The sequence below is a fragment of the Falco cherrug genome, chromosome 8 (assembly GCF_023634085.1).
Source record: "Falco cherrug isolate bFalChe1 chromosome 8, bFalChe1.pri, whole genome shotgun sequence".
Lineage (NCBI taxonomy): Eukaryota > Metazoa > Chordata > Aves > Falconiformes > Falconidae > Falco > Falco cherrug.
The window spans coordinates 41178868-41195904 of record NC_073704.1 but is presented as its reverse complement, the minus strand read 5'-3'; the positions used below and the strand labels follow the sequence as shown (position 1 = coordinate 41195904).

The 17037-nt window shown below is 46.7% G+C and overlaps 1 protein-coding gene across 4 annotated transcripts in view; it reads right to left on the bottom strand.

Annotated features, from left to right (window-relative positions):
* Positions 1 to 3642: 3642 nt before the first annotated feature.
* The window catches only part of LYPD6 (LY6/PLAUR domain containing 6), a 38152-nt gene continuing 24757 nt past the window's right edge, over positions 3643 to 17037 (bottom strand). For all 4 annotated transcript variants that reach the window (XM_027814654.2, XM_055718086.1, XM_027814650.2 and 1 more), the window contains exons 2-5: positions 15635 to 15796; positions 14016 to 14114; positions 8573 to 8703; positions 3643 to 7425 (exon numbers count right to left, since the gene is read on the bottom strand). In XM_027814654.2, coding sequence (XP_027670455.1) covers positions 7222 to 7425; positions 8573 to 8703; positions 14016 to 14114; positions 15635 to 15752 — 552 coding nt within the window. In that variant the 5' untranslated portion in view covers positions 15753 to 15796 and the 3' untranslated portion in view covers positions 3643 to 7221. The remainder of the gene's footprint in view (positions 7426 to 8572; positions 8704 to 14015; positions 14115 to 15634; positions 15797 to 17037) is intronic.

Below are 17037 nucleotides of genomic sequence, written 5' to 3'. Positions count from 1 at the left end.
GCTGCTCCTCTAATCCCCACCATCAACACAAAACATGACCATGTCCTTCCTAAAACCACTTGCTGGAGTACTGCTTATGCAGGCGCGACACTTCCAGCATCTTGTCCCTTCCCAAGGGGATATGCCCTGTTTAATGACCTAAATATTCCACAGAAACGGAAACAAATGTGGGGCTGGCCCCCTGGTGCATGGGGTTTGATGTTTGCAGTCCTCTTAAGGCCACTGCTCTTTCAGCTGATCTCATTAAAGACACGAGAGCCACACGCTTTCTATTGGTTTTGCCAGTTTCCTTTTTTTCTTGGTTTTTTTTTTTTTTAATTTGTTATTATTACTTGTTTGCTTAACAATAACCCTCAATAACTAGTACCTATATAGTGAGTTGTTCTATTTGGAAAGCTATTAGGCACTTCAGTGCAGGGATCCTGGGCTGTGTGGACCATAGCCTTTCACTAAAGACTCTGCACGTTCAGCAAGGGTCTGTGACCAACTCCTTTTCCATACGCATGTGCTGTCCTCATTTTTCTGAAAAGATGTGTATATATATATAGATGTATGGCGTATACTTTATATAAATTTATACTGTACTTGTAGACAGATGGGTACTAGTGTGTATATCTGCCTGGCTCTTACACAAGTCAAGGTTTTATGTGTGCACAGAGTCAGAGGCTGAAAAATCTCTCTTTGAAGAGAAATATCTCTCTAGAAATCCTTTATAAAGTAGGATTTTCACAAACAAAGCTAATAGATTAGGGTCACTGGTATGCCACGTTGGCGATTCTATAATAATTCCTCTGTATGCTAGCTGTGTCTTACTGTTCAGGTTTTCTTCTGGGTCTGACGATAGAAAATTGCTGCAGACTTGCTGAATATTTGGTGTTGGAAGAGGCCTCGGGAGGCTGTCAGGTCCAACCTCTGCTCCTTGTGAGGCGAGCTAAAAAAACTGGGGGTTTGAAAAGACACTGAAATGTCAAGGAGCAAAATGTCAATAAAATTAACTTCTTCCATCTCTGCTCCTGCCTACCCACTGAAAAAAATCAGTTCTGAAAACCTGTTGAAAGAATCTCAATGAAAATTTAACTGAAAAAGCATCTATTATTCCAAAAATTCTAGTATAATGAATGAGAGTTTCTGCTACACACCAATGCCTACCGTCAGGATAAGAAATAGCTGGGTTTCTTTTCCTCTTGCCGAGCATATCGCCATCATCTATTAAGGAAAGAAACCATGGTCTCACCTGGAGGAAAGCCAAGGGCTGGTGGTGGAGCTTTGGGCCTGACACCCAAACCTGCAATCCACATAAAACCTAAGATTAAATAATAGTCGCAAACTGATTGTGGCTTTTATTTTCCATGGGCTGCTGCGGTGTCTTTAAAATAGTAGCCCTTCACCTTGGCAATGGCAATTCTTGCTTTTAACTTTTTTTTTTTTCAGTAAGGCTCAGGCTGCTATTTCAGGAGCTGCACAAACACAAAAGTCCCATCGGCATGGAGTCTGACAGGGGAACATAACAGGATTATCAGACTGAAATTTCATGCAGCTGGGTGTTATGCTTCACTGAGAAAGTAATCTCTGCCGCTGAAACTGCAGTGTCTGGCAGATTGGGAAGGCTTTAAGACAAGCAAATGTAGTCTGAGAGCTGGACTTCGGGGAAGGTTTTGTGGCTAAAAGAGACGCAGCAATATCTTGTAGAGACTGTGATGACTGGTAGAAGATGTTGGGAAATTGACTCCTTGTAATATATTTCCCCTGGAGGAAACTCAAATCTTTGGTTAGGGGGATGTTTTTAGGTGACAACCCATTATTTTGGTTGTGAAAAATCCATGGGTGCACGTGTTGCACCTTACCTGTGCTTAGGTTGGTAAGACATTAGTTGAGTGTGAACAGTAAGCGATACCCATTCCTGGTGGTCAGCTATGGGGTCAGTAAAATCAACCCTGAATTCTTCTGTTCCCTGTGCCACCTGTCATGGACCTCAGGTGCAGCTCTTTTTGGCTGTCCAGAAACAGCACTGCATGGCACACAACCTCACAGCAGGAGGATAATTTACATTTTTTACAGGAAAAACCTGAGCAACTTGTCCCTTTAAAATAGTTACCTGCTTAAAATATTCTCCTTCCAGCACTCGGCAGCAGAAAGGACTTGGCTGGTAGCCCCTTACCACAGTCCCAAATCAACACTTTTTGGGTAGGAGGTTGGGGTTAGCCATTTCTAACACATGTGGAGTGACAAGTTCAGGTTTAGCCTGTCTTCAGTAGAGCTTGATGGGAATGTCTGTAGCACAAGTAAAACGTATTTAAATTTTACACTGGTAATGAAATGTTTATAAAAGTCAGGAAAGCTGGCTTGCTCAGATTGCTGCTTGGCATAAAAACCTCTGGGAGGTGTTGGATATTTTTTTTAACAGTTTGATATCGCTTTATGTTTCCAGTATCGTTAGCCCTATGTTGCATTTGTTTGCCTTTATTGTGGATAGTGCCCATCATGTTGAAAATATCCTGCTGTTTGTTTAGCCTAAGACTTGTAGGATTGAGCAGTCAGGAGGTTGAGCATTGCTTGGGCTGCCTTGGTGCAGGGTGGGTTTTGCATTAACTGGGGTGTTGAAAGCTGGGCTGGGCTGCTTGACAGTTTCCCAAGCAAGCGGGTAAAGGCTGCTTCTAGCGGCGTTCATGGGGAGGGAAAGGGTGGTGCAGTCAAGATGAATTGTTTTTACTGACAATGAATTCAACTGCTTTGCAGAAATTGAAGCATTTGTTAACTTAACACCTGCCCTCAGCTCACCGTGCTGTAATACCAAAAATCGGTAATTCAACAACGAGCTGGGGAGGTGGTGTAAGGCGGCATGCCCCGGGGGTTATCCTGTTCCTGGCCCCGAGCACCGACTGGTGTTCCCAGAGGCACCTGTCAAAATGGGATAACAAAGTCTCTTACTTCAAGGCACATTTGTAAGCCAAAGGTGCACCAAATGCTGAACTGCCAGAGAGAAATTTATTTTAGGACTATGGGGAAGTTCAGGAGCTGTAAGTCAATATACTGTAGTTTCCTGTGCTACTGCTGTAAATTGCATTTATTCACTTTAAAGGACTGTGCAGAAACACTGTGCTCTGCCTCCAGCTTCTCGTTACTCACAAATAACTTTGTCTGAAACCTTTCATTAGCTACATGAAGTGGTTTACATCCAAATAATTGTTGGTTTCAGGAGCAGGAATTAGAAATAACTGCGCACACCCACACCACCCCCACCACCCCCAACCCCCGGAACATGCTGGGACAAAATTAGTGTGACAGCACAATTACAGAAAACTTAGTTTTTCCAGAGTAGGTGAGGAAAAGGAAGATCCAAGAGTCACAAACTAAACAGGAACCTCCTCAGACTTACTTTATTAAATGCCCAGTATAAAACAATTTGTAACAAGTAACCATGGGAGCTGAACAGGAGGAAACCATGGGAAGATTCATTAGCTACAGGAGGAGTTAAAACAAAATGCTCTGAATACAGCTCAGCTCTGGGCTTTTTTTTTGCTTGTAGAACCTCGGAGAAAGGAAAAGGGGACAGCAGTGTCCCAGCACAGGGGTGGCACCACACTGAAAAGCAGGGCTGGTGATGGCAATTGTACATTGTTATCAGACACCTCACACATCATCTGAATATTTTAAACATTTATTTATACAAATATACAGCATTTACAAGAGTTAAAAAATTAGACATTTAAAAGCAGTATCACATCTATAGAGCCTAAAAATAAATACGGTGCAGCTCAGCATTTATGTGCTTTAAAAACCCCGACAGCTCTGCGGACAGACCGGGCACGCCGACCTGTTGGTCCAGAGAGGATCCTGGGCAGGGTCCCCACTTGGTCTCGGTCACCTTAATTTACTTTTTTAAGCTCTGTCCGTAATCCTCATACCACAGCCAGAGGTAGCAGCTCAGCTGGACAGGACTCGGATCCCTTTTGAAGGGCACAGCTGTGGCACACCGGTGGGGGAGAGGGACCAGCACAATAACTGGGACTTTCTCCAGCAGCAGGACCATCACGGTCAGGGCAAAGCTGGGGATGGGCATAGGAGTGATGCCTGCTCAGGGATGTGCAAACACTGGTCTTGGCATAACCATGTGGCTGGCAGCGGGGTACCCTAGGTGGCATGCAGTATACATCCAAGCTACTTTTCTGAGGCATGGCTTGAGACAGTTTAACCATCCACCTTCGCATACAATGAATCAGGCCCTGAAATACCACTTTTTCCTCTGCTAACTACAAAGGGAGTAGAATTAACTGGCTTGGTTTAATACCTCTGTGATGCCAATAACAAATCTGATCAGTGGCATCCCAGCCTTTGGGTGGAGCATGCTACTAGGTCCCTAAAAAGGTCTCTGGGTCTGAGGTCCCGCTAAACACAGTATGAAAGTCCTACCCGTTAGCACACACGACAAGCCAGCTAGCACTGGAGCCCATGTCATCTTGCTGCAGGCACCTCACCTTTCACATCATGGCAGTGCTCCTAGAAATCCAACATCTTATAAAGAAATCCAGCCATTCCTTCAGCTCATCCCATGTGGTTAAAGTAGCTCAGTTACCATACCACAGATTAGGCTTGTTAAATAACAGTGGAACTGCAAAATATATGGGAAATAGAGGAAATACAGAGAAGCCAGAAAACACAGCCAGAAACCTGACTGTGAGCCATGGACCAAGGCAGCCAGCTCAGGTCAGGAGGTGACATCTGCTTCTTGCTGCTGGTTAGGTGTCTTACGGAGTGACTCCTAAATGCATGTGTTCAACTGCAAGGCCCTAAGTAAAAAAATCTAAATCCTTATAACATCCCGTTGAGCTGCCACAACCAGTGTACGAGCCCTGTGACCGGCAGGGACCTCCCCACAAGCTGCTACTGCTGGCCACCAGCAACGTGGCCTGAGCCTCGAGCCTACCTCAGCAAGTCATTTGTCAGTAATCCTGGATTTCCCATGCTTTGACATCACGCTGGCTTTCCAACACGTCTTCTCAAAGCACATGCCCTGGGATCCAGCCCTGCTCTGACACAAGAATGCTGCCAAAATGCTCAGCCAACACAGAAAGCCTGTTTCACCCCTGCCCCAGCAGAGGTATCTCAACTGAACAAGGTTCTTCCACACTTCAAATCTTCCATTTTGCAGCACAATAATAAAAATAATAACAGTAATAAATATTTAAATTGCTGCTGGAGAAGTTGTAAACCCCTCCAACCCCAACCCGTAAGTACCTTGCACAGCTTGCAGAGGAGGGCACAGGCTTTATAAAGACTGCAGGGTTGATTTTTTGGGGGGCTCCAGAGATGGGTCTAACTTGCATAGAATAAGAGATTGCAACCACCCTCTTAATACTAGCAATCTGTGAGCGAGTCACAGAAGAACTAAAAGGACAGCAAAATGCAAGGTTTGTGTGTGAGGTCAGCTAGCCTTTCCTCAAAAATGTTATTTAATGTAAAAGGTTAAAAATAGGAAAGAAACAGTCTTTGAAGTTCAGTTTTTGCTGAGATATATATATATATATATATATACATACACATATATATACATTTTAAAAAAACATCACCCAGCAAAACACACCAAGGCTTCCAGCCTGCTTTGCTTCCCCAGAGAAATCTCCTGAAACTAAACTGGGAGCAAGTGCTGCTCTCAGTCCTCTTCTTTTGCCCCCAGTAAAACTCACCAGAGTACAAGTGGAGCTCACTCCAAGGCCACAAAACTCAGGACAGCACCTCGCACGCTCAGCGCTGCGGGTTTCTCACTGGTAACGGTACCCGACACGGATGCTGCTGGATGAGCCCTGTAGAAAGCATTTGGATTCCAGCAGTGGCTCCCCCAGAACAGCACTTCAGAGCATAAGCAAACTGTAACTTCATAACACACAGGTTACCTTGGAGCACAAGAAGCCAAAAATCAGCTCATAACGGAACAAGTTATGATTATAGCTGTTAAAAAAAAATCATAAAAAGGTTTGGTTTAACTATAAAGCAAGTCTGTAACACCCTGCTTTTATTACTGACCTTGCAAAACAAAGTTGATTCTTTTTTTAAAAGAGATGCAAAACAATATATATATATATATATATTTACGATAATTTATATATTACAGGCTTACCCACTTGCAAAACAACCATATTGCCTGGCAATATCAGTATTAAGAACTTTTTAAACGCTTTAGATCCTACTCAACATACAAAAATAAATATTGCATACTCAATTTCTGAGCAAAACAAGCAACACAGGTCACCAAAATACAGCTCTAGCTAGTAACAGTCCCTACTCCATAGCGGGAGTGCAGTAAATAACAGAAGCTATTCAGGATCAACTCTCTTGTGCTATAGAACTGGATGCCAAAACGTGGAAATACATAAAGCCCTCAAAGCGCAGGGAACCCGCTGGCTCGGCCGGCAGCAGCACTGCACCCAGGTACCCGCCAGCCCTCGGCAGCACGTCCTCCTGCACCGGCGGGTCAGGGACAGCCCACCCGCCTCCCCTCTAAGCACACGGCAGGAGCAGAGGGCTCGGAGTGTCTCTGGTTCACTTTAAGAACCGCAGTGATGTTCTGCACATCCCAGCGCGTGTTGTCACGGGGGTGGCTCTTCGTGCTGCTGGTGGACAACCTTGGAGGAAGCATCTGTGCGCAATGTCAGCCTGATCCAAGCTGCTGCTGCTCCCTTGACCTCATCCCTTCCAGCTGCTGCTGCTCCACTGCATGCTCCTGCCCTCTCCGAAATGAGCAGGAGATGTGGGGAGACTGCAAAAACACACCGACTATGTATTATTTACTGTATGTTCTCAAAAGAGGTTAACAGGACACCGGAGTTAGTGCTCTGACAAGTTATCACAAGAAAGTTTTGAACAAGTAAGTGATGATACTAGCAGCTAGCAGTGATAGAGTACTTTTAAATAACATTTCTCCATGGAGAAAAGACATTAAGAAAAGTGTATGCATCGATCTCAGCCATGGATTCTGGGAATATTTTGCATGAGTTTCTCCAGAAAACAGTAGAGAAACTGGGGTGGGGGGTTGGGGGGTAGTTGGTTTGTTTGGTTGTTTTCTTTTCTTTTTTTCTTAACACCCTTCAAATACACCCAGATCCCAGGCTCACTATTTCATCATTAACAAACCATCAGGAGGAAACCCAGTCTTTTTCAAAGCCGGCTCCGAAGCGCCAGCTCCACGGGGAGGGGTAGCATGCGGACACAGAGTCCTCGCCCAGCTCAGCTGTGCAGACCTGCCGCGCGTGGCAGGGTGACCCAGTGCTGGGACATCAGCCCCAGCCAGAGACACGCCGTTGTCAGCAGGAGGGGGTGGGAGAGTCTCTGTGTTCTGTTGGGGGGGGAGAGGGTGGTAAATACGGCGTCTGTGGCGTTCCTTGGGAGGGGCAAGTTGCAGATGCTTCCTTCGCAGCAGGAGGTGCAGATCTGAAACAAGCGAGGTGATAACTTGGTTATTCGAAAAATACCGATACCCCCGAATAAAGACATACGGAAAATAATACATTTGCAAAGGAGCACAGTGGCCAGTCCGGCTTCCTGCCCTCTCTCCTTTTTTCCTCCCTTTTTCCCCTCTCTTTTTGTTCTTTCCTCCCTTCCCCCCTTTTTTCTTTTTCCCCTTCTTCCTTTTTCTCCTCCCCTCCCCTTATTATTTTTTATCCCTAATTCCATCTACTTGCAGCACAATTCCACCTGCACAGGAACAGTATGTTGGCTGGTGCAAAGAGGATGCATCCATATTCTGAAGAGGTTTGTGGGTTTTTTCGTACCGCAAATAAGTCAACTGTTGAAAACCAGTGTTGTTGGGTTGAAATAGACCTTGAAAGCCAGAACTCCCCCCAAAATAAAAAAACAGTATGTATTAATATAGGGGTTTTTTTTGTTGCCTATCACCTCATGTGCAGGCCCTGGAGTGATTGACGTGTGTCAGCCCACAAGGACACGCAGCTCTGCCTTGTCGGGGCAAGGAAGGGCCGGTTCCAGTAACCCTGCCAGAGCACATGGGTTTGGAGCAACAAGAGTAAAGGACCCAAGGCCAGGAGAGCATAAAATTACGTGCAAAACAAGAGCTAAGGCTGCAGCGTGCCTGGCAGCTCAGAATGCCCTTTGATCTTAACCTGCTGGAAAAGCTCAAGAAGGTCGACTATTGACCTTCAGAAAAATCTTTAATAAATAACCGTTTGATTCTGGTATAAAGCGTCTGCTCCGAAGGTTTCGGGGCTTTCCCCACCTGTTTCAGCAAGAAGACCACGAGAAGGTGGGTGGGCAGCAGCTGCAGAGGGCAAAGGGGATGAAGCAGACGCAGTTCTGCAGGCGAGGCGCTCCTCAGCCCAAGGGGAGCCCCATGCTCCCCTGAGCTGGGAGAGGGACTGAAAGGGATTGTTCTTTTGTTTGGGGGGAGGTTATTCCTTTGTTTCTCTAGTAACAAATGGAAATGAGCTGGAGCCCGTTAAGAAGAGAAACTTCATTTTTGCCGATGTCGATTTACCCACTGAACCAGTCAGACTTCTGGTGAAAGCCAGAAGGATTCTGCCCAGTTTTCATATTTTTTAAAAAAGTGATTTTTATCCTATACCTTGTATTCTTCATGCTTTACATATGTGCATCCTGTAGACAGACAGTCCTCTAATGGTACACAGCGTTTGGTGACAGATACACTCTCTCCAGTAACTTTCATCATGTGTTGGCTAAAGCAGTATCTTGTATCTAAAAAGACAGAAAAACGTGTTTATCTGTCAAATGTGAGTTTTATGATAGTCTACCAATAGGAAGAAATGGGAAAAAAGTCAGATTTTTTTTGCTTTCCAAATCTTGGGATTTAAAAAAACCCAAAAGATAATGTTGATGTATTTATTGCAATACATAAATGTTACTAAATACACACCCACACCCCAAGCTCTGGTGCAAACCTGAGGTTTCAAAGCACTGTGGAATACAGAGATTTATTCCCAATACAGTGCAGGCCTCAACGTGACAAAGAAATGCACCCACACTAGAGAACCAAGTTGTGGAGGGAGGTTCAGACAAAAAGCCCAAATCTCATGCCCTGTTAGTTTTATAGGCAAAAAAAGAAAACATTCACAATACCTGTTTATGTCTGAAGCTTTCATTTGTCTAGGTTTGATATTTTTTCTTAGCTTCATGCACAACGATTAATTCTGTAGGACTACCCAAAGCATTGCACATTGGAGGCGCCTTTCCCTATGTCTTAACAACCCGCGTCCTGGATGCTCATGCCCCGAATCCTGGCTCTCCCACGGCTCCTGCACAGCCCAGAGAAGATCCTTCACCTTTTCTCTGTCCCTCAGTTTTATCACCTATAGAATAAGGCCAAAATACCAGCAGAACAGCTGGGAGGATTTATGCCTTTCTCAGTTTCCCAGTCTTTGGAAAAAGCACCATGAAATGGAGTCTGTCCCTCCTATCCCCATTGCATCTTCTGCATGCTTCTCCTGTGGGCTCCCTCATCCCCAGGGGAGACCATCCTCCTCCTCCTCTTCCTCTTTTAAGCTACTTCTCTAGTAACACTTGTAAAGCACAGAGGAAAATTCAAAGCCAAATGACTGACAAATGCTGTGGTTATCCTCAGGCATGAAGGAATTTGGGCTTATTTCAGGCATTAATCGTTCGGGGGAAGATGAAGGTGCTGTTCCCCTTCCTAGCACTCCAAGATGAAAGAAAACACTGGGTTTTCCAAACAGGAAACATGCCATTATATATTTCCTCTCTAAATTATGCCTTGCTTCTTATTAATCAACCTTATTATTAATAAAATTGTTGCTTTCACAGGGAAAAAAGAATGTGCAATTAATTTAAAGCGAACATTCCCGTTCAGCCTTCGTCTCTGATGGGCAAAGCCCTGCATACTTGTCATGTTTGAGGCATGCGGCAAGAGCCGAGCGAGGTTGCCGACTGAACGCGTTATTCATTAGGCAATAAACCCCCCAGACATCTGTCGTATCTTTGACCTGCTCTTAACTCAAGTGCGATATCCGCAGCAAACAGACTGCGCTTATCCCCGGGGGCTGGCGGCGCATGGTGTGCTGGCTTCCCTCAACTGGCCACCTTCTCACGTGTGCCCAGACTCTCCTGCCACAAGGGCTGAAGCTCCTGCTTTTCCTCGAATGGGAGCACCCTCTGCACGACGGCTTTGAGCTTCTCCCAGTCCCTTGCCTGGAAGCAACATTCCCCGGACAACCTGCGCGCGTCACCGGAGCTTGATGTCTCCTGCAGTGGCTCTGTGCAGTGGAGCTCGCCCTTGATGGGTCCCAGATGGAAAAAATAAAGCTCCCAGCACCCCATAACTCTTTTTAGGCTGTTTCTGTCTTCCAAGTGTGGTTTTTTACATCTTGCAGATAGGTACTTTGCCCACACGCGGGACCAAGCCTGCCTCTCCTTGCACAGCCGTCACTGACAGCTAACATCTCCTGCAAGGCAGGGCCGCAGCCACAAACTAACTCCACAACAAGCAACAAAATCCACTCACTCCAATCAATATTAACGCTTGCACTGCATTCTGGCTCGCCTCTCTCCTCAGAGCAGGCTAAGCATGAGGAGGACGGGCGCTATGAAAAGGAGTGGTCCAGAGAGCGCCGGGGGAGCCCAGAGCAAAGCAGAGGTGGGGAGCATCCCATCTCACCCGCAACACCTGCCCGGCAGGTAGGGAGGCTGCCTAGAGGAGGGACAGGGGCGACGGGGAGGAACTCCAAGCTGAGCGGGCCCAACACTATCAACATTTTACTGAAAAGAACAGAGACATTTAGAGCAATTAAAATAAAATATTGTAGTATGAAAGCTGATGTTTCTAAGTAACGTGCTCCCCAGGCGGCAGCACGGCCACAAGGAAGGATGGTTCTCAGTGGGATGCATGGATTTCTATTTCCTAAATGTTGTGGTTCCAGAGTGTCTTTAAAGGCACTTGAGAGTCAGACTGATTGTGGTGTGATATTCAGGCTCTCCAGCAACACATTGCATTATAAAATAATTTGAAAATGAGATAGTTGCTCTGTGATTATTTGGGGGATTTTCACGGCAGTTGATTTACGCTGATGGCATGACAGGTGACACCGTCCCCTCTGCTTTTGCATTTTCCCCTTCCTCTGGCAGAACTGTCTTGCTAAGATTCAGCTACAAGGTATCTCCAAAGGTCTATATACAACAAAGTGCCCCAGTCTCGACCTACCAGGAGCAATGCTGACCTACGGCAGCATCACCCAAGGGCTAAAACACACGCTCCGTATGGGGTCCCCCTCATGGGCACCCTTCAGTACCCTCAAAGAAAGCATGAGTGAAGGAACCAGCTACTGAAACCAAAAGCCACGGTGCAGACCAACATCCAGGCTAAACATAAGCAAACCAGCCCCACATGTTGAGACCCTGCAAGGCTTGTACGGGTCTCCAGTAGGAGAAACTGGACCTCCCTGCTTTAAACTGGGCAGGAAAACACTGAATCTGGTGTTTCAAAGGGCTCAGAATCACACACTGACTTGTGAGAGCCTGCTCCCAAACCGCAGCCTCTGAGAATGCTGGAACATCACCTCGATGGTCGTGGCCATCATCCCCTTCCCGAGTTACCAGCCCACCCACAGACCACCTGAAAATAGAGTACTGGGAGTATTCTGACTGCAGTATTTCCATACAAATTAGATCACTAACACAATTTCTGCTTGAGCTGAAGCTAATAAATAACAGAAAACAAGGTTAACGCATAGCAGGAGGCCTGCCTTCTAGGAAATGCTTTTTCTAATCTCTGTTCAATACAGGTATTAATCTATTTACTCTCCATTATAATGAATTTTATTATTCAAAATGTGGTTCCCTTTAAGTCCTACATTATAGTTAATAATAAGATTTTGGTTTACTTGGTAGCATTCTGTCTTAAAATAAAACAGTTAGTAATAGGAGGATGGAGTTTCCTTATTTTCTCCCACCACTTAACCCAAGCCAAACAAGCAAGGGTTGGGATCACTGTGGCGAGGGAGGCCACGCCATAAGCATAACCCTCTGACTCCCAGAGATAAGGTAATTACCCAAGCAGATAACCCCAGCCTCCCCCCTCCCCGAGCACGCCTGCAGTCATGCCTCAAACCTGAGCTTGCATTTCTGCTGCTTCCTTACACAAACTCAGAATTCCATTTGAAAATTAACGCAACCAAGAAGGAAAAAAAAAAAAAAAAAAAGGCTGCCTTAAAGGAAAGCTTTGTGATGTGGAAGCAGGAAGCGCATCGCACGTAAGCTAAGAGACGCCGACAAAAGCTGTTGGTGCTGGGGCATCCTGAAGCAAGGCTGTTCTCGCCAAGGGGAGCAAGGTGGAGAGCAAGGACATGATCAGCTTTGCTTCCACTGCAACAGAACAGAGACAGAGCCATGAGGACCCAGCGCCCGTCCCCTTTCCAGGTTTCCCTGATCCTCTGAAACACAGTGACTGCTGACTCAGAGGTTTCTCCTTCGAAGCCATCACCACACCGGGGGGTCCCTGGCCTCACCCGCCAGCCAGCAGCAAGGGGCTGGGGTCCATGCTGCAGGAGAGCCGTGCTCCAACCCCACAGGGCATGCAGCGGCAGGCTGGGCACAACGCACTGTGCCTGGAGTAAAACGTTATCGGATCCCTCCGGTTTAAGGAGAAAATAAGTCCTCTGTGCTGAAGATTAAAGACAGACCCAGATTTCCAGCTAGCCCCTTCTCACGGCTAAAACCCCATCCTTACTTCATGTTTGGTGGGTATTTGCACCAGCAGGTGGGAGGGCTGGTGACCGAAACGAGCAGATCTGGTCTGGATGAACACAGCTGACTAGTTACAGATGCACCAAAGCACGGTTTTCCCCTCCCCTAAACAGCCGTTATGTACTAACTTTGCTTCCTAGATGAGCATTTTTTTTTTGGTGAAGGCATTTCTGCTGGTTGTTACTCGAGGCAGACCTTGGAGTCACACCTCTCTGCTGGCACAGGATCCCCAGGCAGCAACTAAAATACCACCCGCTCCTGTCAAAACAGGGAGTGTCCGTGAATATTGGTCTCATCTGGTGCCAACCAGCCTGATCTCTTTTATTGTTGTTGATGTGCTGATTTCAGCTCAAAGCAAATAAATTGTTGGACAGATAGCAGTGCTCTGACACAGGCTGCAAACACAGCTGGTTTGTCCTCGCAGAGCAGGTCACTGTCTTTCTCCTTCCAAAATAAATATTTTTTTTCTGGGAGCCCTGCCCCACAACAGACCACAGACATCCTGGATGGATGCTGAACAGGGCTGCCGAGCCCAGAGAAAGCACTAGGGTAGCAGGCAGCCCCGGCAGCACCCTCCGATTGTCACAGCCCCAGCAGCATCCGTCTGACTGTCACAGTCCCGGCATCCTCCTGCCTGCATGTGGTTCCCATGCTGGTGAGGACCCAGCCCATGCCCAACCCAACTAAACAGGCTTCGTCAGGGACTGTGGACAATCTTAATGACTTGTGAGTGTCTGAAAAAGAGAGTTGGTAAGGGAGGAGGAGATCTGGGGATCTCACTGATACCTGGATCCGATATTTGGGTGCCTGTATTCCAAAGCTCTTTCTGAGCTGTTCCTGACATCAGACTCCAATAGGAGTTATGAACCAAAAATACCAGAAATACCTTAATGCCAGCTGAAAAGAGGTGTGAAGAAGAAAAAAGCTGAAGTGTGGGCTTGTGCCACAGGGGAAGGAAGCAAAGAAAGCAAGAATCAGTCCCATACTCACCAGTAAGAGAAATATAACCCTTAAATAAACCTGAGCCTGATTTAATTTCCAGCTGAGCTAGAGGAGGATGGGGAGTAGATGAAAGTCCTAAACTTCATCCACCTCAAAGAGACAGAAAAGCTTAAAGGATTACTCATATCACTTACACATCTTTCTTGTTGAGAGGGCTTACAAGCGGGAGCAGCAATCACCAGCATCCGAGTCTGCTCAATGAATAATGGGGGCTCAGTGCTGTCCTGCGTCAGGGACAGCGAGCAGTTGTTTTAAGGTGGGTTTAAATTAAATGCTACCATGCGGCTGGTTACCTCTTGGACAATAGATATCCGGGGCCCATCGGTTGCATTCGTAATTATCTGCTGCCTTTTCACAGGTGAAACACTTAAATCCATGAGGATATGGTGTGGCTGAAAAGAATAGAAAATATGCGGTAAAAATGAGCCAGTTCTTCTGGTTCTACCATGCTTTCCAGAGGCACACAGCAACATTTGTTCTCTTTAGACATATCTTTCTACAAATATACCCGTCAACTTCATCAAGTTAGTCCCAATTTGTGAAAATCCTGTTACCAAAAGCAGTGCAGGAAAGGCACATACAGGTACAACAAGAACTCGGTTCAGCCGTGTTTACCTGGCAAAAGCGCCCACTGCTCACTTCAAAGGGAGCTGATGTGAGCAAGGAGTACTTATTCTCTTGATATCAGAGCTCACATCCAATACTGCTACTTTATCAGTGCTGATAACAAAATATCAGATGGATTTAAATACTTCTGGAAACTGTTCCACTGAGGAAATGAGCTACCCCTTTGGAAGGCAAGTTGATGTCCCCAAAGGAAAGAAAAATCAGTGTGCTGGTGCTGAACCTCTGCTTTTATCAGCAGACTCTATCCTAATGTATCTCGCCAAATGAAGAGCGTGACTCCTTAAGTGGTCTCCTGGCAGGGCTTCTGTAGCACATTCAATACATCCTCAAGATGCTGCCACCTTCTCAGAAGCCAAACATTGAACAGGTTACATTTATCTCCACAGGGCCAAGTAAGCTGAACCTCTACAGGCCACATCTCACCTCTCCCTCCTCTTCTCCTCCCCTTGCCCACCAGCTCCGGGCCAGACCCTGCTCAGGTATGAGAAGTGAAGCAAGAGGCATTTGCTGCCCGTTTCCCCCAGGTTGCTCTGGGTAAGGGCCAGCAAGTCACTTGGGAGCATCTCTGGTGGGGCTGGCACTGCCCTAAAGGAACAGCTTTGGGCGGGACAACACAACAGCACTAACTAAACCCACCCCCTCACCCTCGGCCTCTAGCAGGTCACGGCTACGGCATAAAACAGGAATTTCATCTTGCTTGTACAAAATACAATTTTTTTAGCCAAATTCAGAAAGGCACTGAGTTTTCTTTGGGAACAGATGGCTGGTACAGTTGTCCTCTTGTAGAATTAAAATAAGTTTGTATCTGATAAAGCCAACAGGCTAATGAAAGGAGAATCTGTGGATGATCTATTATGAATATAATAATAAGATGCATAAAACTTTGCTATAGCATTGCTTCAGGGACTCACTGAAATAAAGGCAGGAGCGGCTGCTGCCGGTCACATTTGGCCCTTGCTCACAGCTGTTGATGTACTCGGGCAAACGGCGTGGCCACAGAGCTTGGTCTCATTGCCAGAGAGGTTCTTGAGGAACAGAAAATAGTGAACAAGAAGCCGACATGCTCAGCAGCTGCCTGTAACCCTAGCTGTCCATCATACGCTTTGGGAAGCAATGCTCTGGTTTTACATCCACTCGGTTTTATGAGAGCTGGGGATGTTTGTTTAACCTTTGCTCAGCTCAGCTCAGCCCTGATGTTTCTGCTGCCCTAACACACATTTGCCCTTGTCCTTATCCCCACGCCGTGGCCGCCCGTGGCTTTGCAGCCTGCGCAAAGTGGGCTTACTGGAAGGGTGGAGGTAGACGATGTCCTTCACGGTGAAGTCCCTGGGCTGCACGGCGGGCAGGCAGGCGGCCAACAGGCTGAGCAGCAGCACCCATGCCGCCGTGGGCTGCGAGGCCATCACCGGGTGAGGATGTACTCATGCGGCGGCCGAAAAAAGCTCACCTGGGCAACAGTAGAGAACAAGGGTGAGCAGAGCAAACCCGCGAGGAGCCTGGCCACCACCTCGGTCCCCAGCCACCCAACCTCACCGAAACCATGATTCTCACATGAACCTTCAGCTGTCCTCCCCTGCGGTCAGGTCTGTCACCATTTAGAATTTAACCAGTCAGTGACTGTCCTTTGTAAGACAGCAATAAAGTCATCAGAGACTGCACTGCAACAAGATTTAACAGCTTCTTTTAGAGGGTAGTGGAAAAGTGCAAAATTAGACCAGGAAGAAATGAAACAGGGTAGCTGGAGACCCACTGGGATGTCTGGGGAAGCAGCGATGGGTCTCCCACACTCACACTCCAACACAAGCTCGCACCCTTCAAAACTGCACCTTTTTGGCAAACCAGAGGCTCCACGTTACTTTCACATATCTCAGGAAAGGCTCCAGCTGATGCGGGCTGTCTCTACCTTCAGCTGGCTGCTGTTAATAACATCAAGTGACTATTGCATTTTCCTTGTCCATGCTCCAAAGGGTCTTATTCCCTCTGTGACGCTGCTGACAAACGATGCAGCGTATTTTCCCCACGTCCCTGTATGAAGGGAACTAATTTCAGCAGAAACAAACACGTGCTACGGTACCACTCGTGAAGCCATCCCAAAACCAGCAGCTTTCAGGAGCATCCCCATCCATCCACCCAGGTGTGGGGAGCCATCCAGGAACAGGCAATGCTACTGCACCTTAAATACACAGCTCATATTATTACAATTCCTTAAAAATGATGAAAACGTGCCTGAAAATGAGCGGGACAGGAAAGCCCCAAGAGGACGCAGCTGCCGAGCCAGGCAGGAGCCGTCGGTTTCCCCTGGCTGCTGGCATCCATCCAGAACACACCGGCTGGGGGTTATTTTTCCACCTAGACTGACCAAGAGCTCTGCAATACCCAAGATATTTCCTAAGCAACTTTGAAAGCAGAGTAGCTAGTATTTAATTTTTTTTTTTTTTTTTTTTTTTTTTTTAAATGGAAAGATGTTCCAGGGTGGAGAGGCTTCCACCTCTGCCTCCAAATGTTTGTCTGGCAGTGGAGACCCGCACAAGGTGAGCAGAGCAATGGCCGTTGGGGGGGCTGTCATCACCCTTGGCTCTTATCTGAAAGCAACTCTTAATAAAACACCATGAAATCCATAAAAATAGCCAGGGAAACAGATAACACACAACATGGTGCATTAAACTTCATTGTTTTAACCTTCCGAAG